This window comes from Sciurus vulgaris (assembly GCF_902686455.1).
Source record: "Sciurus vulgaris genome assembly, chromosome: 2".
Taxonomy (NCBI): domain Eukaryota; kingdom Metazoa; phylum Chordata; class Mammalia; order Rodentia; family Sciuridae; genus Sciurus; species Sciurus vulgaris.
In genome coordinates, this window is record NC_136462.1 from 14,281,508 (window position 1) to 14,309,421 (window position 27,914).

General features: G+C 38.0%; 1 protein-coding gene across 1 annotated transcript in view; it reads left to right on the forward strand.

Moving 5' to 3' along the window:
• Nucleotides 1-27,303, forward strand: part of CATSPERB (cation channel sperm associated auxiliary subunit beta) — a 113,545-nt gene extending 86,242 nt beyond the window's left edge. Inside the window, 12 exon segments of the mRNA XM_079127649.1 lie at nt 3,249-3,331; nt 3,334-3,372; nt 3,375-3,437; nt 9,549-9,881; nt 13,151-13,290; nt 16,085-16,282; nt 18,978-19,088; nt 22,878-22,988; nt 24,279-24,414; nt 25,811-25,911; nt 26,659-26,733; nt 27,026-27,303. Of these exon segments, the coding sequence (XP_078983775.1) occupies nt 3,249-3,331; nt 3,334-3,372; nt 3,375-3,437; nt 9,549-9,881; nt 13,151-13,290; nt 16,085-16,282; nt 18,978-19,088; nt 22,878-22,988; nt 24,279-24,414; nt 25,811-25,911; nt 26,659-26,733; nt 27,026-27,214 (1,579 nt within the window). The 3' untranslated portion in view covers nt 27,215-27,303.
• Nucleotides 27,304-27,914: the final 611 nt, after the last annotated feature.

A 27,914-nucleotide genomic window follows, 5' to 3' on the forward strand; every position in this document is an offset into this window, starting at 1 on the left:
GTTTGTTTGATAAATGTAGATGCTCCATTGTTCGGGGGCATAAATACTTAGGATTGTTATGTCTTGTTGGTGTGTGATTCTCTTGAGCAGTATGAAATGGCCTTCTTTGTCCCTTCTGATTAACTTTGGCTTGAAGTCCACTTTATGTGATATCAAGATAGAAACCCCTGCTTGTTTATGAGATCCATGTGAATGACATGTTTTTTCCCTTCCTTTTACCTGCAGTCTGTGGTTGTCTTTTCCTATGGGGTCTCTTGGAGACACCATATTATTGGGTCCTGTTTTTTAATCCAATCTGCTAGTCTATGTTTTGACTGATGAGTTTAGGCCATTTCCATTGTATATTATTATTGAGAAATTATTTTTATTCCCTGTCATTTTGTCTTATTTCTGGTTTTTAATTTGACATAGTTTCTCTTTTATTCTCCTAGTGTAGTTCTTACACTTACTATAAAACCCAGACTCCTTCTGTAACGGGGGTTGGGGGTGGGCGGGGGGAACCACCTCCATACCCAGAAAATGGGCCCTCCCATGCCTGACAGATGGACTTCGCTGCAGAATAAAGGAAAGCTTGCTGATCCCAGGTTTGCTTCCCGTCTCCTGCCTCTGTCATTTGTGGGCCATGAGCTTACCGGGTCTATGGACAGAATGTTATGGTTTGGATGTGAGGTGTCCCCCAAAAGATCACGTGTGAGACAATGCCAGAAGGTTCAAAGGAGAAATGATTGGGTTGTGAGAGTCTTCATGCAATAAGTGAGTTAATCCCCTGGAAGGCATTAATTGAATGGTAACTGAAGTGGTGGGGGCTGGAAGAGGTGGGAATTGGGGCGTGGCTCTGGGTATGTTTTGTATCTGGAGCGTGGAGACGCGCTCTCTCTGATTCCTGATCTCATTGTGAGCTGCTTCCCTCTGCCACACTCTTCCATCGCTCTTTGCCTCACCTCAAACCCCAGGGAAAGGAGCAGGCTCTTCTGTGGACCAAGACCTCTGGGACCGTGAGCCCCCAATATACCTTTCCTCCTCCCTCTACCCTTGTTCTGATCTGATGCTCTGGTCACAGCAGCGAAATAGCTAAGACGGTGTATAATCGCTTTAATGTGCTGGTGAATTTAATCTCTGAATATTTTCGAGGTTTTTACATCCGTGTTCCTCAGGGGTATTGATCAATAGTTTTTTATTGTGTCCTTGTCACGTTTTGGTAGCAGGGTAATAATGTTGGCTTCACAGAATGAGTCTGGAAAGGTTTCCTCCCTTTGAATTTTGTGAAATAGTTTGAGAAGCCTTGGTGTTAGTCCTTTAAAAGTTTGGTAAAATTTGGTAATAAAGCCATCTTGGTCTCAAGTTTTTCTTTCTTGGGAGGCTTTTAATCATTGATTTAATTTCATTACTTGTTATTAGTCTGTTTAAGCCTTTTTTATCCTCTTGGTTCAATCTTGGTAAGTCGTATGTATCCAGAAATTTGTTCATTTCTTCTAAATTTTCCAATTTTTTGGCTTATAGGTTTTCAAAATACTCCCTAATGGTCTTTTGAATTTCTGTGGCATTGATTTTAATTCCTCCTTTTACATTTATTTATTTGGAGTTTCTCCCAGAGGCACAGAGAAAAATCCACATAATAAACCTTACTGAAATAATTCATGTCTTCCATTAGTTTCCCCATTTATTTACCTTCCCATTGTTGGCTGATTCTAAAAATTTCAACCCTTTTTCCTTTTTAAAAAGAAGGTTTTTTTTTTGGGGGGGGGGGGGTTGGTTTGGTGTTTTTTTTGTTTGTTTGTTTTGTTTTTTTAATAAATAAAATACCAGGCTACAGGTATCTCTGTCCTTTCCTTACCTACTTCCTCTACAACTTCCCTAGTGATTAAGAAGGAAGATGGGTCTGGCAAAACCCTTTCCACAGATTTTTCTCTCCACTCCTTGCCTGCCTCTTTATTATTTCCAGGCTCATTTTAAGGTTGCATTTAAAATACTTCCCTCACAAAAGCTTCATATATTTGACAATATTTGTATTCAGTCTAACCCCTTTTTGCCAGGAACAAACCCTCATTTGAAAGAAAATATAATGAACTCTAATGACATATAATTTTTAAAGTCTTCCAAATTAATTTCATATATATAAAAGGATATATCTGAAAACTAATATATATGAAAATTGAAATCATGGTATATATGAAAATGAATATATATGTAAAAATTGAAATCATGAGTGTTAACACTTTGATGAATTGTCTGTCAGTTAAATTATCTATCAATCAGTCCCCCAGGCATTTTAACATTTTTCACTTTGCTCATTTCGTTTGAATATTACGATATGACCATTTTCCTCATGTAATTAAAAACTGTAAACATCATTTTCATAATTGCATTTTCTCTAAGTAAAGCATGTAGTATCACTTACTTAATTTCCTTATTGTTAGTATTTCCTGTTTCTAAATTTTACCGGAACACTATGATGAATGTCTTTGTATAGGAAGTTTTCCCCTCTCTTCAACTATTTCCTTAGGTTGAATCCATGTTAGTAGACAAGTGGAAAGGCAGGGTGGGGTAATATTAGTGCGCAGTTCATAATGTTGGATTGCTTCTATAGTAGTGTTTGAATATTCAGTAGCGATTGAGTTCTCACCACTACGAAACTCTGCCATTAAAAATACTTGTTGGAAATAAAATAATATTTTAGAAATAAAAAATCCTCATTGATTGGGAGTGTGACTCAATGGTAGAGTGCTTGCTTAGTATATATAAGGCCCTGGGTTTGATCCCCAACGCTGCAAAAATAAATAAATAAACAAACAAAAATTAAAATCTTTGATAATTTTAGAGATGGAAAATCATATCCCATTGTCGTAGATGCCAAAAAACGAATGAGTTTTTATTGGTGGTGGTTCTGGGGTTGTTGTTGTTGTTGTTGTTGTTTGGTACTGAGGATTGAACCCAGGGCTTTGTGCTTGCCTAGCATGCTGCTCCCACTGCTCTATATCCCCAGCCTTCTTTATTTTATTTGGAGACAGCTTCTCACTGAATTGCCCAGGCTGGCCTCAAACTTGTAATCCTCCTGCCTCCCAAGTATTTGTAATTACAGAAATGTACCATCTAACAACTAATGAGTTCAAACAAATGTTAATCGAATGTTTATTTGTTAGCCAAGGGTGGTATATTTTATTTGTAAATTAAATAGAATAAATTAAATTATGCTTGTTTAAGCCACCATGATATCCAAATTACTTAATGTTTCTTTTTTTCTTTTTTAGTAAAACTGGAAAAGCTTACATAAAACAGATAATGCAACATGAGATTCCCAAAGGATTTATGTCCTCAGTTATTGCAGAAACAATAAACCCTTTGGATTAGAAGATGAAAAAGAAAGCTCTTGTTTGTCAGTTCTCTTTCCATTGAAAAAACTACGAGTTTTGCATATAAACTTACTCTTGACTTACAAAGTAAGTATAAAAAATATAATACATCTCTAATGGTTAGAAAAAAATGAAAAAAAAATCTTTCAAATTTTCAAATTCAAATTTTAGTCTAACAACCTACCAAAGTTCACATACACTTAGGTTCCTAAAGTATTGTTTGTTCCTAATATAATAAACCTACATATAGCTTCATTAATATTTATCAATAATAGTGCCTATTTTTTAATCCCCTGAGGTTATTTTGTCATAAACAGAGCCTAGAAAAAGTGAGAGAAGATAGGAATTATATGTCAATTTAAAATGTGAAAAAATTAAGAAAATAAGTTTATGTAGTTTTTTCCTACATAATAAATAATTTTAACCACTTTTAAAGAATATTTCTCTTTCAAAGGATTATATGATATATACATAGCAAAAGTTAGTATTGCTCATTATAAGGATTTGGGTTTTACTCTAAACAAATGCAAAATCATTGGAGACTTCTATTAAGCTGTTGGTTAAGTCTGACTGGAATGGTTCAAGAAGTTATAGAAAGGAACAGACCTGAAGCCAGCATACAAAGGTGACTCTTTCAGGGAGTTGTCCTACAAAGGCAAGGGGAGAGGTGATGTGGCCTTTCGAAGGAATGTTGGAAAGGATTTGGGCTTTGTTTAAATGGAAGACAGAGTGCATGCATAATAAAGGTAATTAATTATGAGGCTCTCTTAGGACTCTTTTTACTTTTCGAGAGTGAGGAGAGTCTTGCTGATGTGTTTCTTGACCTATCAAAGGCATGCCCTAATAATGGGGTCTTCTTGAAAGAGCTTTGCTGGGCTTTATTAGTGTCTTCTCTGATGGATTTCTTCAATTGTTTCTTCTTTGTATTTTTTTTTTAATGGGATCTTTTCCCCTTTCCATTTCTTAGATGATAGTGTTCCTTAAAGTTCTGCCCTATGACTTCTTTTCTTCTAAATCCTCATGCTGTCCCTGAACAACCAATTATTCATCCATTCAACAAATTGACCACTTTCTGTAGTAGGCACACAGTGAAGTACTGGGGGAACACTGACTATATTACCATTCTCTTTAGAATCACAGTTATAAACCTCTTAGCAATTCCACAGTAAAGGAACCAGCGTTCTTTGTTGAAATTTCTCATTTACCTTATTTCTTTAAGGTTTAGAGCTCTGATCTTTTCTTTTGGGGATTTCAAACGGAATTCCAGGGCTTAGACTCAAGAATGTTACAAGGAGGGGGTTCTCATTCGTCATGGCCACAGAGAATAAATACATTTTCACAAAAATGTAGTACATAAATGGGTAAAATTACAAAAAAAAAAAAAAAAAATCACTGAAACGTAAGTTCCTCTCCTTTGCAGGGTAGAGAATTTTTTGGCTAGTTTTTTCTGTTTCGTGTTATCTGGACTTGGAAGATTATGCTAAATTTTATGGGACAAACCCTGGGAACAAGGAGAAATATTCAGATATGATCATTTGTTACTAAATGATTGACTATCATGGAAATTAATGACATCTCCGTTGCCGAAGGAGATAGGCACATGTCCTAATAAGAATACCAATGCCATCGTGAAGGCTCCTTCACGATCGTCCAACCCCAGTTACCACCCAGAACTGTCACCTTCCAATGCCATCCCATCAGGAGTAAGGATTTCAACATTCCATCCATAACACTTCCTAACAATGTTCTGTACAATATCTTGACTATTCTTAAACATCTTGGCTGTTCTTAGACGTTTGTCTTGTATTTCTGTTTTTAGTAGTGGTTTTTCTCAAGTTCATCAACAAAGAAAGCCAAACCTGTTTGTGAATTTAGCGTAATTTAAAAAAACACTACAGCTATTCGGGAAGCTTCTATTACAGTGATGTTCTGTCTTCTTTTAAGCACATCTGTCATCTTCCCAATTTCTTCATTATACTTAGATGTCTTCAGTGTATACTTTTTCTATTTTAATAAATTTGTATCCTTTATTAGACATATTTTAGACCTTGAAAAACTCTATCTTACTAGTCTATGTTAGCTTGTAAAGAATTACTTTCAACAACTTGTTGCTAGCAATTTAAAATGTACATTAAGTTTGCATTCTGGAAACTTAATTTCAAGTATTACATATGCAGATAATAGGGAAACAGTCACAGTCAACTGAGATACTGTAAAGGAAACATCCACTTAATGATGTGAGAAATAGAAAGTCCAGTGGTCCATTTTCAAAATACAGTATTTAGCTTTAAATATAAAATCACTTGGATAAAAGAAAGGCAGCTGGATGGGACAGCAGAATGAAAAGTTGCAAGCAGGCAACCCCAGAGTTGACAAACAGGCAGTCAATCCAAGGGGACTTTCCAGCCACAGGAACAAAGAGAGGTGGGGAGAACTAAAGGTACATTTCTTTAAATAACCCAATATGAGACAGTAAAACCTAGGCAGAGTTTAGGAAGACTGTGCACCCCACAGTACTCAGCCAATGAGGAACTGGGAGAGAGACCTTGCACCCTAGGGGATAAAATACTGGTTGTACCCAGTCTGTGTGTCCCTGACCACCAGGCACCCAATCTTGCAAGACTGTCATTAAAGTAAAGCCTCTCTTTTTGTGGTACCTAGCATCTCTTAGTCCATTCTTTGGGCTTGGATAGGTGATGGAGTTTCTCACAATGACAACCCAGACTTGGAAAAAGCCTGCCCACAACATCTCACAGTTGAAATGATTCCTGAAGACTACTTTATTCCAATTCTCTGCAGATGGAGCCAGTATTGTGGATTATAAGTCAATTTCCGTGCTTTACTTCATAGCTTTATGGCCTGCGTGTACATCCCTGTGTTAATAATATTCTGGGTTTATGTTGTTAAATGAAAATGGTATCATTCTGAATTAATATTGTTTCATTTTGTTGTTATAGATCCTCTAGTGAATGGTATTTATTCACTCTTTTATTTAGTAGACCTTAATTTTCAGAGAAGTTTTAGGTTTACAGAAAAATTGAGTAGGCGGTACACGATTTGAAGAAATTTAATTTTCATTGGCTGTATTTGTACCCCTTTTCCTCAACTCAGTTTCCCTTTTTTTTTTTTTTTTTTTTTTTTTTTTTTTGCAGTAATGGGGATTGAACCCAGGGCCTTGTGCTTGCAAGGCAAGCACTCTACCAACTGAGCTATCTCCCCAGTCCCAGTTTCCACAAAAACCTCTAGTATTTGTGTAGTATATTTGTTACAATTCATAAGCCAGTACATTACACTTGATGATGATAATCAATGAAGCCGTACATTATTAGTAACTAAAGTCCTTAGTTTGCACTACCGTTCACTCTTTTGTACAGTGTAGTTGTGTGGTTTTGACAAATACCTGTATCCTGTATCTACCATGACAGTATCACACAGAAGAATTTTGCTGTCCCAAAACCCTCTGTGCTTTATCTATTCATCACTCCTCCCCTTTATCTATTCCATTTCTTCCTCTAAAATCCTGGAACCCATAGAATTCTTCGAATCTCTATAGTTTACCTTTTCCAGAATGTTGTTTACTTGGAATCATATTGTACAAGGCCATTTCAGATTAGCTTGTTTCATGAGTAAAGTTCCATGGTATGGATATACTGCAGTCTACCCATTCAGCTTTAGAAAGGCACATCTTGCTTCTAGTTTAAGGCAGTTCTGAATAAGTCTACCAGAAATGTCCTTGTGAAGAGTTTTGTGTGGACATCTGTCCACAACTCATCTGGAGAAAAGCTTAGCAGTGTGATTGCTGAATCTTATGACTTATCTTTTTTTTTTTTTAATTGTTGATGGACCTTTACTTTATTCATTTATCTATATGTGGTGCTGAGAATCAAACCCAGTGCCTCACACATGCTAGGCAAGTTCTTTACCACTGAGCTACAACCCCAGGCTTTATGGCTTATCTTTGTAGAATATTGCAAACTGTCTTCCAAAATGACTATTCTATTTTCCATTCATGCCAAGAATGAATGCTTCTCATTTTCATCAGCATTTGGTAGTATCTGTGTCTTTGGTTTTAGCTGCTCTGCTAGGTTTATAGTGATGCATTGATATTGTTTGAATTTGCATATCCCTAAAGGCATAGCATGCCAAGTATCTTGTCATATGCCTTTTTGCTATCAGTATATCCAGGTGAGATGTCTTTCCAGATATTTTCCCCATTTTTAAATTGGTTGTTTATTTTCTTAATGAGTGTGAAGAGTTCTTTATATATTTTAGATACCAGTCTATTATTAAAGGTTTCCAATATTTTGTCCCCATCTGTGCCTTGTCTTTGCCTTCAATTAATAGTGTCTTTCATAAAACAGAAACCTAATTCCTAATTCCAATAAAGTTCAATTTATCAATTTTCTCATTCATAGACCCTGCTTTTGGTTTTGTATCTACAACCTTATTGCCAAACCCAAAGTCATCTAGACTTTCTCCTATGTTATCCTTTTTTATGTTGATGGACCTTTATTTTACTCATTTATTTAGGTGTGGTGCTAACCCAGTGTGGATCGAACCCAGTGCCTCACACATGCTAGGCAAGTGCTCTACCACTGAGCCATAACCCCAGCCCCATTGTTGCTCCTATTCTTGATAATTCCATTCTGACTGGAGTGAGATGAAATCTTAGAGTAGTTTTGATTTGCATTTCTCTAATTGCTAGAGATGTTGAACAATTTTTCATATATTTGTTGATCAATTGTATATCTTCTTCTGTGAAGAGTCTGTTCAGTTTCCTTATTTGATTTTTTGATTGGGTTATATTTTTGTGTGTGTATTTTGAGTTCTTTATATATCCTGGAGATTAATGCTCTATCCAAGGTGCATGTGGTGAAGATTTTCTCCCATTCTGTAGGTTCTCTCTTCGCATTATTATTTCCTTTGCTGTGAAGAAGCTTTTTAGTTTGATACCATCCCATTTATTGATTCTTGCTTTTACTTCTTAAGCTTTGGGAGTCTTGTTCAGGAAGTCAGATCCTAGGCCAACATGGTGAACGACATTCTTCATAAAACTAGGATAAGCAATCATGAAATCCATTTGAAAAATAAGAGACCCAGAATAGCAAAGCAATCCTTAATAAGAAGAGTGAATCAGGAGGCATCACAATATCAGACTTTAAACTATACTACAGAGCCACAGTAACAAAAATGGCATGGTATTGCCACTGAAACAGACATGTAGACCAATGGAACAGAATAGAAGACACAGAGACAAACTCACATAAATACAGTTTTCTCATACTAGGCAAAGGTGCCAAAAACATTCACTGGAGGAAAGATAGCCTATTCAACAAATGGTGCTGGGAAAATTGGAAATCCACAGTAATGAAATGAAATTAAACCTCTATCTCTCACCCTGCACAAAACTCAACTCAAAGTGGATCAAAGATTTAGGCAGTAGAACACAGACCCTGCACCTAATAGAAGAAGAAGTAGGCCCAAATCTCCTTTAATTTTTGAATTCAAAATTTGTAGGTTTTTGTCATTTAGATTTTGTCAGTTTGATATGTTTTTTCTTTCTTTTTTTCTTGATGCTACATAAGTAAAGATGCATTTTTAATTTTAAGTCCTGTTTATTGCAGGCATATCAGAATTGATTAGCTTATATATTAAGCTCATACTCCTCAAGTTTGCTACAATCTCATAAATTCCAGATTTTTGTTGGTTCTTTGGGATCTTCTACATAGGCTATCATGTAATCTGTGAATAAAATCTGTTTTATTGCTGGGGATATAATTCAGTGGTAGAGTGCCTGCTTATGGTACCTGTAGTCCCAGATACTTAGAAAACTGAGATAGAAGAATTACTACAGCCCTGGATTTCATGCCTGGGCAATATAGCAAGAACTTGTCAGGAAAAAGAGAGAGAAAAAGAGGAGGAATCAATTTTATTTAGTTCTACATTTTATTTTTCCTGCTGTGAGTCTATAGAGTTATTTCATAGTAAACATTAAGGAGTAGCTTTGTGTGTATCAAATTCATGATAAACTTTCTATAACATATATTTGAATTATAACCTGAAATCTGGTAAACATTCTCTTCTGTTAAGATCATAGTTTAAAACTCAAATGGTGTACTTGTTAGATAAGTCCACCAATTTGCTTGCTTAACGTTACCTGTTTGCTGGTACATCAAATCATTTCTGTTTTATCTCCAGCTGCTGATTCCTCATTTAAAACTTCAGATATAGAAAAGACTGTCGTGATTCCTGGTTACAGCAGCTTCCTGATCACAGAAATTTTGGATAATAAGAATGCTCTGGCTCTTGCTACCATGCCTGAAAATGTCCCCTTTAATATGGTCTTTTCAAAAGACTCTTGGTTCTTATACAACTTTGGGTCTGTGCATGGAAGAAAATGGGCTATATTTTTAAAGCCATGTAATTACTGGGTTCAACAACCTGATGATTCACTATCCCTCAACATTGTGAAGTACATCGATCTGGGAAACTCTCAGGTTTTCAAAATTAAGGTCATACCTAATTCAAAATGTAAGTTGTTATTGTTGTTGGAGGGGGGATCAAAAGGAGTTGTTGTTGTTGTTGTTCCTTGAAATACTCTTCTTTTTCACAAAAATATTCTGAGCCAGGCACAGTGGGACACGCCTGTAATCCCAGCAGCTGGGGAGGCTGAGGCAAGAAGATCACAGTTCAAAACCAGCCTTAGCAAATTAGTGAGGCCCTAACCAACTCAGTGAGACCCTGTTTCTAAATAAAATACAAAAATGGGCTGGGGATGTAACTCAGTGGTTGAGTGCCCCTGAGTTCAAACCCCAGTACCAAAAAAATAAATAAGTAAATATTCTGATGTTTACTTTAACTTTGGTTTCTCCCTCCACCCCCAACCCTAGTACTGGGAATGGAACCCAGGGACCCTCTTCCACAAAGCTATATCCCCAGCGCTTTTTATTTTTTATTTAGAGATAGGGCTCACTGAATTTCTGAGGCTAACCTCAAACTTGGCATTGTCCTGCTTCAGCCTCCTGAGTTGCTGGGATTACAGGTATGTACCACCACACTTGACTCTGCTATTATTGTTATGAACAGAATGCCAGCCATTATGGAATTCAAAGTTGCAGACACCATGGTGCAGGCCTGTGATCCCAGCTACATGGGAGACTGAGGCAGGAGGATCACAAGCGTGAGGCCAGCCTGGGAAACTCTCTTTCAAAATAAAATTTTAAAAAGCCTTTTGATGTAGCTCAGTGGTAAAGTACCCCTGAGTTCAATCCCCAGTACTGCAAAAAATAAATAGATAAATAAAGCTTCTAATTATCAGGCACTCATGGTGGGCAAGACTCTGTATTAGATGATTGTTTAGACATTACTTAATTTAATTTCTATAATGGCCCTAAAAATCTAGATTGCAATCCTCATGTTAAAAATGAAAATTAAATTAAATGACCATCCCAAGTTTACACCGGATTGTAGTTTAGATTTTTTTTGCTGCCCTCTGAAATGAAAATCTTTGTAATCACTTTGGTTTTGTTATATTCATTTTAGGTATTTAATTTAAACCAAAAATAGCTTTTACTGAGAATTCTATACTTTTCCTCATTTAACTATGTTAAACCAAAACTCTTGAGACTGAAAAATCTCTGAAAAAAAAAAAACAAGGTCTATTATGCCATTATAGATGCTAACCAGAGAAGGACCAAGTCCTGAGATATCTTCCCACAACCATGAGCAGCAGGGCTGAGTAGGAGTTGTAAAAATGTTGGCTGGACCTAAGAGTCAGTAACTCTTTTAAAATTGAAAAAAAAATTAGAAAAAGAAAGTATAAATGATTTATATTGGCTGTAGCTAAGAGGGGTGGAATAACTCAAAGTGCGGAAAGGTTTTGTGATAGATGGCCAATCCATAAGAAGTGCTTGCTACTTGAAGTTAATTGTCTCCTTCATTGGTTGATGTTAATAGTCTAGAAATTTTATATGTAACCAGGTGGCACAGTGTATGGTTTATCTTTTTTTGTTTGTTTGTTTTTTGGGGGGTTGTACCAGGGATTGAACTCAGGGGCACTTGACCACTGAGCCACTTCCCCAGCCCTATTTTTGCATTTTATTTAGAGACAGGTTCTCACTGAGTTGCTTAGCACCTTGCTTTTGCTGAGGCTGGCTTTGAACTCGAGATCCTCCTGCCTCAGCCTCCCAAGCTGCTGGGATTACAGGTGTGCGCCACCATTTGTTGGTTTTGGGCTAACTTCTTTGTCTTCTGCCTTCCACCTTCTGCCTGTGTAATTAAATTAGGACACCTCAATTTTGCTATCAAGTAATACTAAACTTATTAAGGATTGCTAAACAAAAATGATAGGAAGCCATTGTTTGACACTAAGCTCCTGCAGTGCACCCCAACAGACAAAACTAAAAATCAAAATAGCATCATTCATGCTAAAATGTTACCAGACCAAAACTAAGTTATTTGACTTTCCCAGAAATCAGGAAGATGAAAGATAGTCAGATTTCCCCAAAATAGAGCAGTGGCCTCATTTTGCCTATTTCTAAGCAATAACCTAGCCCAAGCTATTCAAAGTGTGGTCCCTGGACAAGCCACGTGAATGTTATGTGGGCCCTTGTTAGAAATGCAGAATCTCAGACCTCACGCCTGACCTAGTTAATCCACACTTAATCCAAATCCCCCGTTAAAGATTAGGAAGCACTTATTACCATATTTCTTTGGTTTGAGGGAAACAGCTTCTGATAGGGACCATCAGCAAATGATTTATTACTCCTCAACTCTAGTTTACTGATAAATAAAGATGACAGTTAGACCATATTGTATGTCAAATATCTTTTTCCAATAAAGTTCTTAGTCTGGCAAGGTTGCCAATGGGTGACCTATAGGCAGAAAGTGGTCTGATGACATACAGTACTTTGCTTGAAATGCCTAAGAGTTTTCTCTTGGCCACAATTGACTGGCAGCCCCTTAAACTGAGTATCTATTCTCTAGTTTTTCTGCAAAATTAACCAATTCAGTGTAACCGTAACCAAATACATTAGTTTTGCCTCTTGGTGAGTACAAAGCCAATATGCAGAATCAGCAACTGTGAGTGAAAAAGGTTTATTACTTGCAGCAAGTAGGGAGAGCACCGGGATAATTCCCAAAGCACTACCTCCCCAGACAAAGAAAGCAAGGGACTCTAATTGGGGAAACTTTTGTACATTTTTCTATAGGAAAGATTCATCATCACATGTGGAAGCTGTCATATTCCTGAGCATGCTCAGTTCAAGATCATACATCACATGTCCAAAAATGGCAGACAGAAATGCCCCTGGGCAGAGAATTTAGTATTGTAATGAGCAAAGTTTACTCTTGTGAGTCAGAGTGTATCTACAGTTTTGGCTGGTTCCCTGTAAGGGTCTCCATAGGACCTTATCTCAGACAAAAACCCAACTTGGAAGGAAGATTAACAGTCATTCAAAGGGGCACAGCTCCTCCACTACCCCACAAGCATAGGTGATAGTCCTTAAAAGTACCTACCTACCAACTAACATAGCCCATATTATCCAAGTGACCAGTACGTATATTTGAGAACCTGACGGGAATGATGAGTAGAGGAGAGTGACATTTCTTGAATAAAATATTTATGAAGAAAACATTTTTCTAAGAATTATTAAAGTTACCTGTATATAAATTGCTAACTATATTTGCTACCTTTCATAGAAGTTTCTGTAGATGTTCCGAATTCTTGATTAACCAGTCATTATTAAATTGTGTTTACAATTTTTATTATGTGCTATTCACTGTTGACATTGTTTCCATAGATTTTCAAATAATTGACTACCCACTAGTGGAAGTAATAGTTGGAAACCCAATGTTATTGGAAGTTAATGTGGAAGGTTTCTTCGATGATACTCATAGTTATCTAGTGGAAATTTCTGTAGCTAGCAGATCTTTGCGTCAAGTAAGATTTTTTTTAATTACAAAAATCAAGTAAGATTCTTTTTAATTACAAAAAGGTCTAAATTATAGAAAATTTAGAATGTAAGCTAAGAAAGAGATTTTAAAAGTACACTGAACCTGCCTATCGAGGATGATTGTAATTTTTTCTTTTCTTTTTTTTTTTTTTTTTTAAGGTGGGGGTCTCATATGTTGCCCAGGCGGAGCTCAAGCTTAGGATCCTCTAGCCTCAGTATCCCAAGTAGCTGGGATCACAGGCACATGCCACCATGCCAAGCTTGACTAAGCACTTCTTACATGTAGAGTATTGAAAAGGGCAAAGTAGAGTTTCAAAACAGAGGTTAACAGTGTGATCTCTGGGGAAGACAACCTAGGTTAGGTCTCACTCTGGTGCTATGTGACCTTGGAAAAGTTACTTTAGAATGGCTGTTTTCTCATCTCTAAAATGGAATAATAGTAATTTTACCTATTTCATGTTTTGAGAATTAAATGTGATAATACGTGTAGGGCATCTAAAACAATGTCTGACCTGGAGTGTAGCTCCATGGTAGAGTGCTGACTCAGCATACACGAGATCCTGGGGTCCATTCCCAGCACTGTAAAAATAAATACAATAAATCAATAAGTGTTGGGGTCGTGGCTCAGTGGTAGAGAACTTGCCTAGCACATATGAGGTACTGGGTTCGATCCTCAGCACCAAAACAAGTAAATAAAATAAAGGTATTCTATTCATCCACAACTAAAAATATTTAATAAATAAATAAGTAACAATGTCTGGAACCTAGAAAATGCTCAGTCAGTATTAATTTACAATATCTTCTAATTATTTCCATAAAAGTGTATATATATGCTTTTTGAAATGTGCTCATTTCACTTAACCATATGTTTTCATCATTTCAAAACCAATAAATCTTTTTTTTTTTCAATAAATCTTTTTCTACATATTCTAAAACTTTTTCTCAGAAAAGTTTTCAGAAATAGACAAAAGTAGATCTTCTGTGTACCCATTACCCAGATAAAACAATAGTCAAGATTGTGCTACTTTTATCATTGCTATTTAAATTTGTATTTATATTCTGATACATATATTTTGTGGACAAGAAGGGACTGCTGATCGAGCCCACAGATGCTTGACCACTGAGTCACATCCCCAGCCCTTTTGGGGGACAGGATTTTGCTAAGATGCTTAGGGCCTTACAAAACTACTGAGGCTAGCTTTGAACTTGCAATTCTCTTGCTTCAGCCCCCTGAGCTGCTGGGATTACAGGTGTGTGCCACTGTGCCTGGCCTGATTTATTTTTAAAGGAACTGCCAACATCATGTCATTTCACATCACATACTTCCCTTCTCTCACATAACACACTGCCACATCATCACTAAATTTTTAAAACTAATATTTGGGTATTATATAAAACCCAGTTTACAATCATATTTCCCCAATTCCCCCCCCCAAAAAATATTTACAGTTGGTTGGTTTGAACTGAAATACAAATAAGATTCACAAATTATATAGTTGTTTTATCTCTTTAGTTTTAATCAAGGACCCGTACAGTCCATTTCTTCCCCTGACATCTAATTGTAGAAACTGTGTCAATTGTACTATGGAATGTCCAACATTCTGTATTTTTCTGTTTATTTCCTTGTATCTTACTTAACTTGTGTCTTTTTAAAAAAATAGTTGTCAATGGACCTTTTATTTTATTTATTTATATGTGGTGCTAAGAATGGAACCCAGGGCCTCACACATGCTAGGCAAGCACTCTAACCACTGAGCCACAACCCCAGCCCTTAGCTTGTGTCTTTAACCCCCTGTATTTTCTTTTATATTGGAACTCTGCTTAAATTCAGGCACAATGTGTTTGGTAAAAGTATGTAAAAAATATATCATTTGTAGTGACTACTGTGTCTGAACCAGAGAAGAAACTACACCTCCAGAGTCTCCAACATCACTACAGTAGTTACTAGTATTTCTACATTTTTTTAAAGTTCCAAAAATACTTAAAGTTTTCAAATAGTCTTTATTATACTTTATTAACAATTTAATTTTGATCAAGGTTCAAATATGTTTACTGTGCCTTAATTCCTACCAAAAACCTGTCTTTATGAAATATAATAATTGCTAAGTGGATAATTTTTTTCCAAAGAATAGATCAACTGAAGTTATTTTATTCATATTATCAAAGCAAATATTAAGGTGCCCATCAGTGAATGAGGGAAGCCTTATGGATCTGAGTTTGATGTAAGTCCTTCTTGATCCTTGGTCATTTCCAAATATGTTCCAAAACCAATGAGCTTGGAATATATTTCTTCATGTAAAAGAATATGTTTTCTGATATGATTTAGTCTAAAACAGATTATCATGGTCAAATTTATATCATTATATTATCATTCTTTTCCTATTTATTTTCTTTTTTCTATATTCTTTACTTGGTTACTATACTAGTCTGAGAGCGTTGCCACAACAAAATAATTGAGACTGGGTAACTTAAAAAGCAGAAATTTACTTTTTGCACAGTCCATTATCAGGCTGTTGGCATGTTCTGAGGCTCAATGACGACTGTCTTCTTATGACTTCACATGGCTGCCCCTAGTTCTGTGTGCTATGTCTCAATATCACCAGTTATATTGAATTAGGGCATGCCCAAATAACTTTGTTTTACCTCAATTACCTCTTTAAAGGCCCTATCTCAAAATACAATCATATCCTGAAGTACTAGAGGATTGGGGGATTTTGCATAGACACGATTCAACCCATAACAGTCACTTTAAATAAACTTCATCTGTTTGAATATTTTCAGGGCTCAACTTCACTAGCATTGATTGTCTGGGCAGCACCAACGGAGTGCTTTGTTACAACAATGGTGCCAACATTGAAGAGTAGCTGTAGCTATCTCAGATCTATGCATCATATTTCTAGCATATATATCCCATTGGAAGACTGGATTAGAGGAGTTCACAAAGACAGTCAGGGTTTTAATATGATCAAAACTTTGCCGGTAAGAATCTAAGTATATTGGGGACTGGGGATATAGTTCAGTAGTAAAGCACTTGCTTAGCATGAGCAAGGCCCTGGGTTTGGTCCCCAGCACCACCATTTAGTTAGTGACCAAAATAACCAAAAATAACAACTTAAAGGAGGAAAAGTTTATTTTGGCTTATGGTTTCAGAAGTTCAGACCATGGTCAGCTGGCTCCATTACTCTGGGCCTAAGGTAAGACAAAACATCAGGGCTGAAGGGCAGGATGGAGGAAAATCATTCAGCTCATGGCTCATGGTAACCAGGAAACAGAGAGAAAGAGGGAAGAATCAGATACAAAATGTAAAATTCTCAAGCCACATCCCCAGTGACCTACCTCCTCTATCTGCCTTCAGTTACCACCCAGTAAAGTAGTAATTTCAAATTTGTAATCCAGCAAATAGATTAATACACTGATTAAGTTATAGTTTTAATAGTCTAATCATTTCAATTCCTGTATTAACATAGGAGTTTGGGGAATAGCCCATCCAAACCACAACATTCCACCTCTGGGCCCCCAAAACTCATGTCCATTTATAGTGCAAAATGCATTTAGTTCATTTTCAAGAGTCCTCATAGTCTTAACAGCTCCAGTTGTGCCCCAAAGTCTAAGTCCAAAGTCTCATCTGAGGCTCAAGGCAAATTTTTGACTGAGCCCCTGTAAAGATCAAAAGCATGTGGCATAGAGTGATATATAATGGTACAGAGTAAGCATGCCCATTGCAAAAGGAAGAGATACGGGACATAGAAAAAAGTGATGGGACCAAAGCAAGACCAAAATCCACCTGGGCAAACAAGTCCTGTAGTTCCATGTTCCAGTACTCAGCACATATAATGGTAAGATGTGATCTTCAAAGTGCTTGTCTCCATTCCTGTGATCTTGCCAATTGCAGTCCACATGGCCTTTCTCTTAGGCTGACTCTGGCCACAACCAGCATCTGTCCTCAGCAGATGTTCCATGTTGTTGGCATCTCTTAATCCAGAGAGTCTCCATTCCATCTTCAGCTTCCTTCTCATAGCTTCATGCGTTGACCTTTTTTGTGCTGCCTGCAGGGATTCTGACCCTGCTACACTTTGCCTGGCCTCCCAGGCCTTTCTCTGAAATCTCAGTGTAAGCCTCCATTACCCCTTAATTCCAGCATCCCGCATCCATGCAGAACTAGCACCATGTGAATGATGCTGAGATGTGAAGTCAGCTGAAGCTGTAGCTTGGCCCCCTTGGACCACGGCTGCAGTGACTTCTGGATGCCTGGACAACTGGACACAATGAAACGAATCCTGAGGAAACTGCTTTCCAGGCAACCAGGGTGGCTTCAAGGTCTCTTAAACAAGTTTTCACTTCTACATCCTTGAGCTACAGTGGGTGTGGTTTTGCTAATTCCTGAGATGCCCTCAGGACATCTTTCCTTTTTCACTGCAAATAACTTAACTTCTCTTTATTGATTACAATCTTTTCAGCAACTTCCTTGGCCCCAATTTTACATGTGCTTCTTCTCTGACCAAACTGAAAGTTTTTCAGATCTTGCCTCTCTGCTCTCGCCTTCCAGTTCTCACAACAAACCTAGCTAAAACCTGCCAGCAGCACTCATGCCACTGCCTGAATACCTTTAAATTTACCCTCACAGAAAGTCTCAGGACATGGGCAAAATGTAAACAATTTATTTGCCAGAATGTAACATGAATGTCTCTAGTCCAATTCCCAATAAAGTCCCCATGCCCCTTTGAAAACTCATGAGCACAGTCTTTACTGTCCACATTTCTAACCACCTTCTGTTCTTCTGAGCTCCCACCAGAATTGCCCATTAAGTTCTGCTTACAACATTCTATGGCTTCTCCAGCCCATACCTCCAACTCTTCCAAACTCCTCCCACAAGCCAAAGGCTTCTGAATAACATGGTCAGGTTACTCATAGCAATGACCCCACTTCTCAGTACCAATTTCTGTGCTAGTCAGTTTTTCATCAGTGTGACCAAAGAGAACAACTTAGAGAAGGAAAAGTTTATTTTGGCTCATGGTTTCAGAGGTTCAGCCCATGATCAACTAACTCCATAGCTCTGGGCCTGAGACAAGGCAGAACATCATGGCAGAAGGACATAGTAGAGGAAATTCACTCAGCTCATGGCAGCCAGGAAGCAGAAAGAGAAGGAGGAACCAGGGACAAAAATATGTAATCCTCAAACCACAACTTTTGCCCTGCCCTTAAATTGACTTATCCTAAGTTAATGTATCTGACTGGACCCATTTCAGTGTAATAATTTTAACTCTTGCCTTGTCAGAATCTGGGACTCTTTTTTAAATAAAAATTTACTAAATTACTACTTAAAATTTTCTTTGGGACAACAGTAAATAACTAAACTTGAAGAATTATTTACTGACAAAAATCACTAAATCTTTTTTATAAAAATCCTTAACCATCATTACACTGACTTTATAGCAACTATTTTAGATACTGAAAGTATTTTTCACTTACAAGTTCCAAATAATATTACCATAGGTTGGGGTGGTTGAAATTCCAGCAAATGACTGTTAGGAGTGTTGGGGGATGGGAAATTTACTTTAATGCCTGGAGCTAAAAATGAAATACTTGAATTGATTACTTTTCTATAAAGTAAAGATATTTTCAGACTTAGTAACTAAAAATAAATTTTACATTTTCTTTGTCTAATCACTTATAGGCAAACTACAGGCCTCCATCTAATATGGGAATTGCCATTCCACTCACAGATAATTTTTATAATGCAGATCCTAGCAAACCTATACCAAGAAATCTATTTCGCAAGTCCAAGGTAAACATTTTTTTTATAAACAGACTAGTAGAGTACTTATTTGTATTCAAGGAATCATTCAGCAAAATTACAGATGAACCCAGCTGTGTAGATTAAATGAAAAGATTATTATTATCATTATTACTACTACTACTACTATCACCACTACTGTAACCCCTGTTCTCCTCCCACTGCTTTATCCCCTCTTCCTTAATTGCCACTCTCAAATACAGAGTTGGAGCCAAGAAATCCAAATGAACTCTTGACCTCTCCCTGGCTCCTAGTCAGATTTCAAAGATGATCCATGAGGCAAGAGACCTCAGACCCACATCGAGTCTCCAGCCCTGTGAAAGTAATGGTGTCCAAAAGGAAAGAAGATGGTTTGCTTCAATACAGGCACATTTAAACTACTGCTAAGATTCTGTCTAGAAAATAACCACCAACAGCACCTTGCTTCCTTGGAGAGAGAATAAGCCAAGTAGCAAGAATAGAGGGAGCCATCAGGTCCAGAGCAAAAGGACATTATGGGGTAACATCTTGAGGACACCTCATAGATGCTCATGCAGTCTTCAGAAAATGCACCCACCTTCATATATACATATCTGCTTGAACTCACACAGAGACATAGGCATTTCTGTGGTTCAAAAGTCTCCACTGTCTTCCCATCTCAGTCAGAGGGAAAACTGCATTCTTACAATGGTTTAAAGCCCTCCTGGTTTGGCCCTGGCATTACACCTGACCTGATGTTCAGCAATCTGCTCCAGCCACACTGTCCTCTTTGCTGTTTCTCAAGTATGCCAGACATGTTTCACCTCAGGGCCTTTGCAGTTTCAGGAAATCCCTCCATCTGGAATGACCTTTTCCACATATCACAGGGCTCAATCACTGCCTTCTTCAGATTTTTCTTAAATGTCACTATCATAGTGAGGCTTTCCCTGCCTACACACTATTTGGAATCATAATCCCCACTGTCCCCTTCCCCCTCCTCTTCCTAAAGTAAAATACTTTATGTATTTTACTCATTTATTTATTATATTTCAGGTCCCATAAGAAGGTAGACTCATAAGGCAAGCTTTTGAGCTGTTTTTTACTGTATCCCCAGTACCCAGAAGAGTGTCAGATAAGTTAATAATACACATTTATATGGTATATCAATCAGCTTTTCATCACTATGAGAAGATACCTGAGACAATCAACTTATAAGGAGCAAAGATCTATTTTGGCTCATGGTTTCAGAGATTTCAGTCCCTGGTCCCTTGGCCCTTTTGCTTTGGACCTGTGGTGAGGCAGAATGTCGTAGTAGGAGCACATGGGAGCAAAGCTGCTCGTGTCATAGTGGCTGGGAAGCCAAGACAGAGAGAGTGTGTAGGGGACCAATATTCCCCTGCAGGGCAGCCATCCAACAACCTAACTTCCTTCATTAGGCTGCATCTCTGAAAGATTCCATCTGGAGGTTCCACCATCTAGGCCCCCTTGGCTGTGACCAAGCCTTCAACATGTGACCTTTGGGGGACATTTAAGATGTAAACTACAGAGCTGGGGGTGTAGATCACTGGTAGAGTGCTTGCCTAGCATGTGCCAGGCCCTGGGTTCCATCCCTAGTACTACTAAAGAAATAAATAAGTAAAAGCCATATATCAGCATATTAATACACACACACACACACACACACACACACAGAGTTAACATACTTATTATCAAATCTTGGATTTAAGGGTAAGAAATTTTGCTCCAGGTAGTGAGCAACTATGATACTGAGTTCTTCCTCAATTCCATTTTCTACCAAACGCAAACCCTGTTTGTCTGTAGAACCACCTGTGTTGGAACGTGACTCTACTATTTTTACATGGAAATCCTTAGATTTCTGGAGTTTCCCCCCCAGAATTCCCTTGGGAGCTAAATAGGAAATGTACCTAATTTATGCCTAAGTAAATAAGAGGGGTTTTTTAAATGCACGATGTATGCATCCAACAAATGTTACTTTCAGCATTCCCAGTGCCGTCGGGCACTAACCACACATTCTCTAAGGATACCACACTGAGCAAGATAAGCCAGATATCTTCCTGGCTTTTAGCCTGACAGAGAATAGGTATGAAACAAAAAGCTGTACAAATGAAATACTGTCACCTAGTGCAGAGTTTCTGAACAGTGTGGCCCTGTATAACCCAAAGCAGAATTCGGCAGAAATATTTTTATAATGTAGTTTTCTCGACCTCACCTCATGCTACTGAATCAGAAACTATGGTGTGAGGTCCTGAAATCTGCCTCCTAAAACATTTCTGCAGTTTCAGACAGACCAACAGGAGAGCCAGACCCGTGACAAGCAGTGTGGCTGTGGGCCAGGATTCGCGAGTCTAGGAGATCACCCACAAGGAAAGGCATCCCGGTGGAGACCAGCAGATGAGCTGGGGGCTGACCAGCAAGGGGAGGAGGAGGTGGTGGCATATAAAGGGGGAAGTGCAGATCAGGAATATTCCAGGCAGAGCGAGCACTGTGCACAAAGGGTGGAGACAGGAGAAGGGCTCAGGGACTTTGAAAAACTCAGGGAAAACCATTCAGCCTGCAGCATAATGAGCAAGAGAGAGAACAACAGGCCCTAAAGCTGCCAGGCCTCCAAGGCCAACCAGGGGATTTTGAATTTGATCCTAAAAGAGATGAAGAGCCCAAGAGTTTTAAGCAAGAGGGTGATGCTATGTTCGTGTTTTTAAAAATACCATTGTTCCAGGGCCGGGGATGTAGTTCCGTGTTTGAGCACACGCTTAGCATGTACAGGGCCCTTGGTTCAATCCTCAACACACCCCAAAATAAATATATGATTTTACCAGTTTTATAATACATATGTGTACTTATGTATATATTCTCCATGAAACATCAGTAAACATTTTCAAATGGAATGTATCTGTTAGATGTATCGATATGGGTAATAAATAAATGGATGATAGGAAGATACATGCAGGATAGAGGAGAGAGATTCTATTAAGAGGACGGAACATTTTTTTTTTTTTTTTTTTTTTTTGGTACTGGGGATCGAACACAGGGCCTTGTGCTTGCGAGGCGAGCACTGTACCAACTGAGCTATATCCCCAGCCCCAAGAGAACATTTGAGGAACATTTGAGGAAATTTTCAAGCAGAGTCAGACTCTCGAGAAATACAACGGGTAGAGATCACAAGCATAGTGCCTTTAAGGCTGTTTTGGGGCTGTTTTGGTGCCTCAGAGCAGGGAGTTTGATGGTCCTGATATGCCACGCTCCATATGACACAGAATTTACAGATCCTGGGCAACTGCACTGAGCTCAACTGACAAATTAACATTCAAGGAGATAAAGAAAATTCAGAAATGAACAGGGTGAGCTTGGTGATGTACGCCCATAATCCCAGCTGCGCAGGAGGCTGAGGCAGGAGGATTTCAAGTTCGAGGCCAGCCTTAGCAACTTAACAAGAGGCTATCTCAAAACCAAACAAAATAAAGGACTGGGGATGTAGCTTAGTGGTAGAGCACACCTGGTTCAATCCCCAGTACCACAAAAATAAATAAATAAAATTTTAAAATGTTATACTTTTCTTTCATTCATTCATTCATTCACTCATTGTGGTGCTATGGATCAAACCCAAGGCCTTGCACATGCTAGGCAAACACTCTACCACTGAGCCATATCCGTAGTCCCTCTTATTTTATTATTAATGGATTCCTTGTAATTTCTCAGGAATTTTATTCATTCGAGGAGTAAATATTTATTGAAAATTTACTCGGTTCACAGAAATTCTGCAACACAAAAAAGTAAGTCAACCTGTGTTGCTTCTGTTCACAGGAAACTGGTAAATACAAACAGTGTGCTCGTGTTTCTACTCGAGAGGAATGTAATTGTACATGGGATCAGAAGTTTTCACATGCTGTCGCTTTCTCGGATTGCAAAGAAAAAGTAAGAAAGTTTTTAATCACCTAAAGACAGAGTACTTTCATATTAATAAGATTTGGAAATGCGTCTTTTGGTTAAACATGAAAACTCAAGACATAGAGATAATGTCTTTTATGACATGGGACTAAATATAATACAAAATTTAAAAGATTTGGTTAAATGTACCTAAACTCATCTGTAAAATAAAATAAAAATGTCTGCACTGCCCTGTCTGTTTCATGGGATACACACACACACACACACACACACACACATACACACACACACCCACACACACACACACACATACTCTATGAAAACGATTTGTTACCTATAAAACACTATACCAGATGACAGTGAATAATGATTCATTCAAAAAATTTTGAGGCCCTAATATATATCAGATACTTGCATATAGAAGTCCAAGTACTTCTAAACAAGGAGCTCAGTCTGGTGGTATGTACATTGGTTAAGAGATGGGTTCTGTGTCAAATAATATTTCATTCTGTTAGTACTAAAGCATCCAAAAGCATATCAAATTAATGTTGGTGTTTGCATTAGCAGTCACATGTGCAGTTGGTTTAATTTTTAAGCAGATCCATTTCAAAGGCCTTGTAAGACATCATAGAGATTATGAATTTTATATAGACGATATAACTATTAGACATGATAAGATATGTAGTCAGAGAGACTGTTTATGAAGTGATTTCATATGTATAATATGGGATTGGACATTCAGTAAAAACATTATGAGGGCTGTTATTGTATACCACTTGCTGAACTAAAATAATATTTCTTGAGTATTATCTCCTGAACTCTGCTTTAAGCCTTCTTTGCGATTTATCTCAATTAGAGTTGCAGAGAACCAGGCAACTTGCTGAAGATCAAACTGTTAACAGGCGTTGGAGATGGATTTGGATGCTGAATCCACAGCCTGAGTTATGAACTGGCAGGGGTGGAGGGGGCGGTGGAAGGAGAAGGAGAATGCTTGGGACCCAATTCTTGCAGAGCCTCATGGGACATGGTTTAGCCAAAAAAAAAAAAAAAAGTTTGAATGACATCATAGTAAATGTCTGTGAAAATGACCGGTAGAAACTTATGAATCTCATTACTGCCATGTTTGCATATTGCCTTGGGGGTTCACATGGATTCCGTACTGACATTTTTCATGCCTGGAAAGGCAGAAACCCTAAAAAGCACATTTCATTTAGAATAACCAAACTATTGGCAATGTACCTATTCATTTTTGACCAGGAAATTAAATGACTATTGAATTTTCCAAATTTACAATCATTCTTGGAATTTGCATTTTAGGTTCCTCGTTTCAAATTTCCAGTTACACAATATCCAATTACCTTGGACATTTTCAGTGAAAATGAACATACCCCAGTGAAATCTCCATATTTGGTTACTGTGACTGAAGTGAACTTGAGGAAAAACTGGAAACTCAGTAGGGTTTGCTGTCTTCTATGATTATTGTATCTTATAAGTTATGTTATTATTATTGCTTTACAAAGATCAGTGGTCTACAAAGAGGTGGCCAGAGTTGTTTGGAAAAGGATTTCAATCCTTTGGCATGTTGCAGTTTGCTTCTATTGTCCCCCACTTAAGTCCTCATCATGTTCAGTGACATGGATTCTATGGCATAAAAGCATTTTTGAAGAATTTCAACTTCCAAAACATTGAGAGTCATTACGGAGATTAGTAACAACCATGACTGAACATGCTGATCTAGTGTCTCACCTCTTATTCAGTGAGGCAAAGGAGATATAAAGGGTGTTGCCAGATTATCTATGGACTCTGTCTTCTAATCATAAGAGTAAATTTTTTTAGAGATTGGGTGGTAGAGGCTGGGGATACGGCTCAGAGGCAGAGTGCTTACCTAGCACAAGAAGGGCCCTGGTTTTGATCACCAACACCTAAACCAAACCACAACAACTACAAAAAATTATGAAAAAAGAATAATAGAAAAGATGCAAAAATATTTTTAAATACAAAAAAGGAAATTTACCCGGATTCAAATTTACCTTGAATCTACAGCTTTTTGTGGCATATTTTGTGTTTGTATGAGTACTTTGGAGGAAAGATTAACTAACCAGATAGAATCGACCAAATATAAATTGTAATGTCATTAATGTCCTACTAAACATACAACATTTGGTTTTCAGTGAGTCCTGCTTCACCCAATACATATGCATTTTTTAAATTAAAAATATCAAATATTTTGCTTTAATTAATATCCCCATTTTCTATGGTGTGTTGGAGTCCTGATTGTTCAATATTGAAGCATTTTACAAGCCAATTGTTCAAATATTGGTAGCATGAGTACCGCCATGGTGAGAGTATTCACACCATGGAAATCGGCTCCTGCTCAATCAGAGTGTATTTTCCCTTGAGATCCCGCATATCATTATACCACTACTATCTAACCCTACACTATCTAAAGAGAATGACAAGAATAGCTGACCACTTCCTTTGGAAAAGACTCAAGTGATCCTTTTATGAAACTTCACTGCCACCCTATTGAAAATCATTCACCAACCACTCAGGAGGTCCCAAGATGATCTCACTGTCAAAAACACAAAGAATGTTCAGATAAAGATCAGTCATGAATCAAAAGATGGGAGGAAAGGTCAGTCTGCGGTAAGGTGGTCAGAGAAACTTGTCCTTCTCAAGGGTGCCAAGGTCCCCTAAAGCTATCTTCTACAAAGTCAGCAGATCTAAAAAGATATAACTGAATCATGTCATGGAGTGGACGCTTTCACTATACCTTAATATATGTAACATATTTTACACAAATTGAGAAAATGATATGTGCACTTCAAATATATTTCTTGTATTTTTAGAACACTCTGTACCAGAAAATGTTAAAAAACTTAAAAATCATTTAGAAACAATCCTCCATACTTCAGTGTATAATCCATCAGGTCTCAACTTAAGTATAAAGGTAAGTTGACAGCATTTTTGTTTTCACTGTGCTGAGTTTAAAAGAAACATGTATCTAAAGATTGATTTTAGTCTCCAAGTATAGGTATCTGGGAACAGTTGCCAACTTTAAACTATATGGAGAGGGCTGGGGGTGTGGCTCAGTGGTAGAGCATACACAGGACTCTGGTTTCAGTCCCCAGTACCTACAAATAAAGTATATGGACAGTGTTTCCTTTTCCTCCATTTCCCTTGATGTTATTATTTCCTAAGGGTTCTTAAAGTTGCATTTAACATTAACTTACTATTTTTTAAGCTGATGGACAAGATGGATTATCTAAAGTGGAACAGAAATGATATTTCCAAAATTTAGAAAGAAATGGGTTGAGTGCTTTCTTTTCGGGAGACACCCAGGCATATATCTTCTAGTTCCAGCTACCCGTAAGAATGGGTGGTGTTGATACAACCCTCAAGCTCTGTAAGATCAATTAGGGGTATACCAAAACTTCAAATTTTGAGGGTTAGTCCAAAGTACTCATCTAAACCAAGGTAGATTTTGGTTTTGTTTCGTTTTAAAAAGAAATATGCCAGTTATTAAATTTCTGTATTTCCATCCCTCCTTTTATTTTGATACATGATAACCGTGTGTCCTCGGGAAGGGGATTGGAACCCTTCCATGCAACGCTGCAGAGAAAGCCACCTCGATGTATTCTTACTTAAAGGAGCACACATGTTGGTGCCACTAATGATCAGACCTTTTTTCCCACAGGGTTCTGAGCTTTTTCACTTTAGAGTGACCGTGGTTCCAGGGGTCACTTTTTGTAACTTAGTTGAAGAATTTCAGGTATAGTGAATGTACGAGGTACCAAAGGGGGTGATGGCTGGGGAAGGGACATGAAGAGTATCAATCTAAGGGTCACGAAAGAGAAAATATGGGCAGAATTCGTGTGATGGTCCAGGCTGGGCGACGGGGGCTCCTGGAGGAGAGAGGGGGTGTGGAGGTTTGGTGGAGGTCGGACGTCTGCATAACTCTGGACAAAATTTTGATAAGTGATTAATCGCGGGAAGCATGCAGTGTTCAGTATTTTGCATGACTAAATTCAGAAAGCTTAATGCCCTTGCTCTTTCTGTTGCAGATTTATGTTGATGAAGTACCATTGCCATTTCCAGGACACACGCTCATTGCTGTGGCAGCAGCTGTGGTGCTGGGGGGGTTGATTTTTACTGCATTTATGTTTCAACTGCGTAACATCCACCCATGGAGGGCATTCCGAAGATGGATCCAAAGAAATACCCTCAACCTATCCAATACCAATGTCCCTTAACTGGCTCACAGGTGAAAGTCTGAATGACAAACTCACGATAATCCTAAACCCACTTTATTTTCTAGTGTCACTAAAGGAGCCCTAGAACAATATATTGGAACATCGAATAGGCAAACTAGATAAAATACTAAAGAATCACCATTATAATTCGCATTGTTGTCCATAGGTTTTCCATTCCATTTTCTTGTAAATACATATTTCAGTGCTTCTAGAGAAGATGCTCCTTGATGCTTTTTGAAAAATATAAAGTGACAACCAACCTAGTGCAGAATGGTTTTTCTGTATTTTTTAGCATTATTGGCTGAGCTATTCTGTGTAGTCAGAACTCGAGCCCTGCTGACTCCTATGGGAACAGGACCAGATGAGGCAGACAGTGATGGAGGTCCATCAGACACTGTGCCCTCAGAGCCTGCTGGGAGTGAGAGGAAGCCATCTGAGTTTCTGCAAAACTCAAAGAGATGGAAATGTGACCCTGTCCAGGAGTGCGGGAAGAACCTGGTGTCTGGGCGAGGTATTAGTTTAGAAATCTACATATGGCATATAGGACCCAAAAAAATCTCTCTCTGTGGGCTCTCGGTATACCTGTTTCCAAGGAGCCAGAGGATGACTGATACTCAGGGACCTGAGAGGCACACTCTCCTGGGAAAGCTCTCCTGAGACACTAAGAGAAGGAAAGAACGGGGCTGGCACATACAGAGGG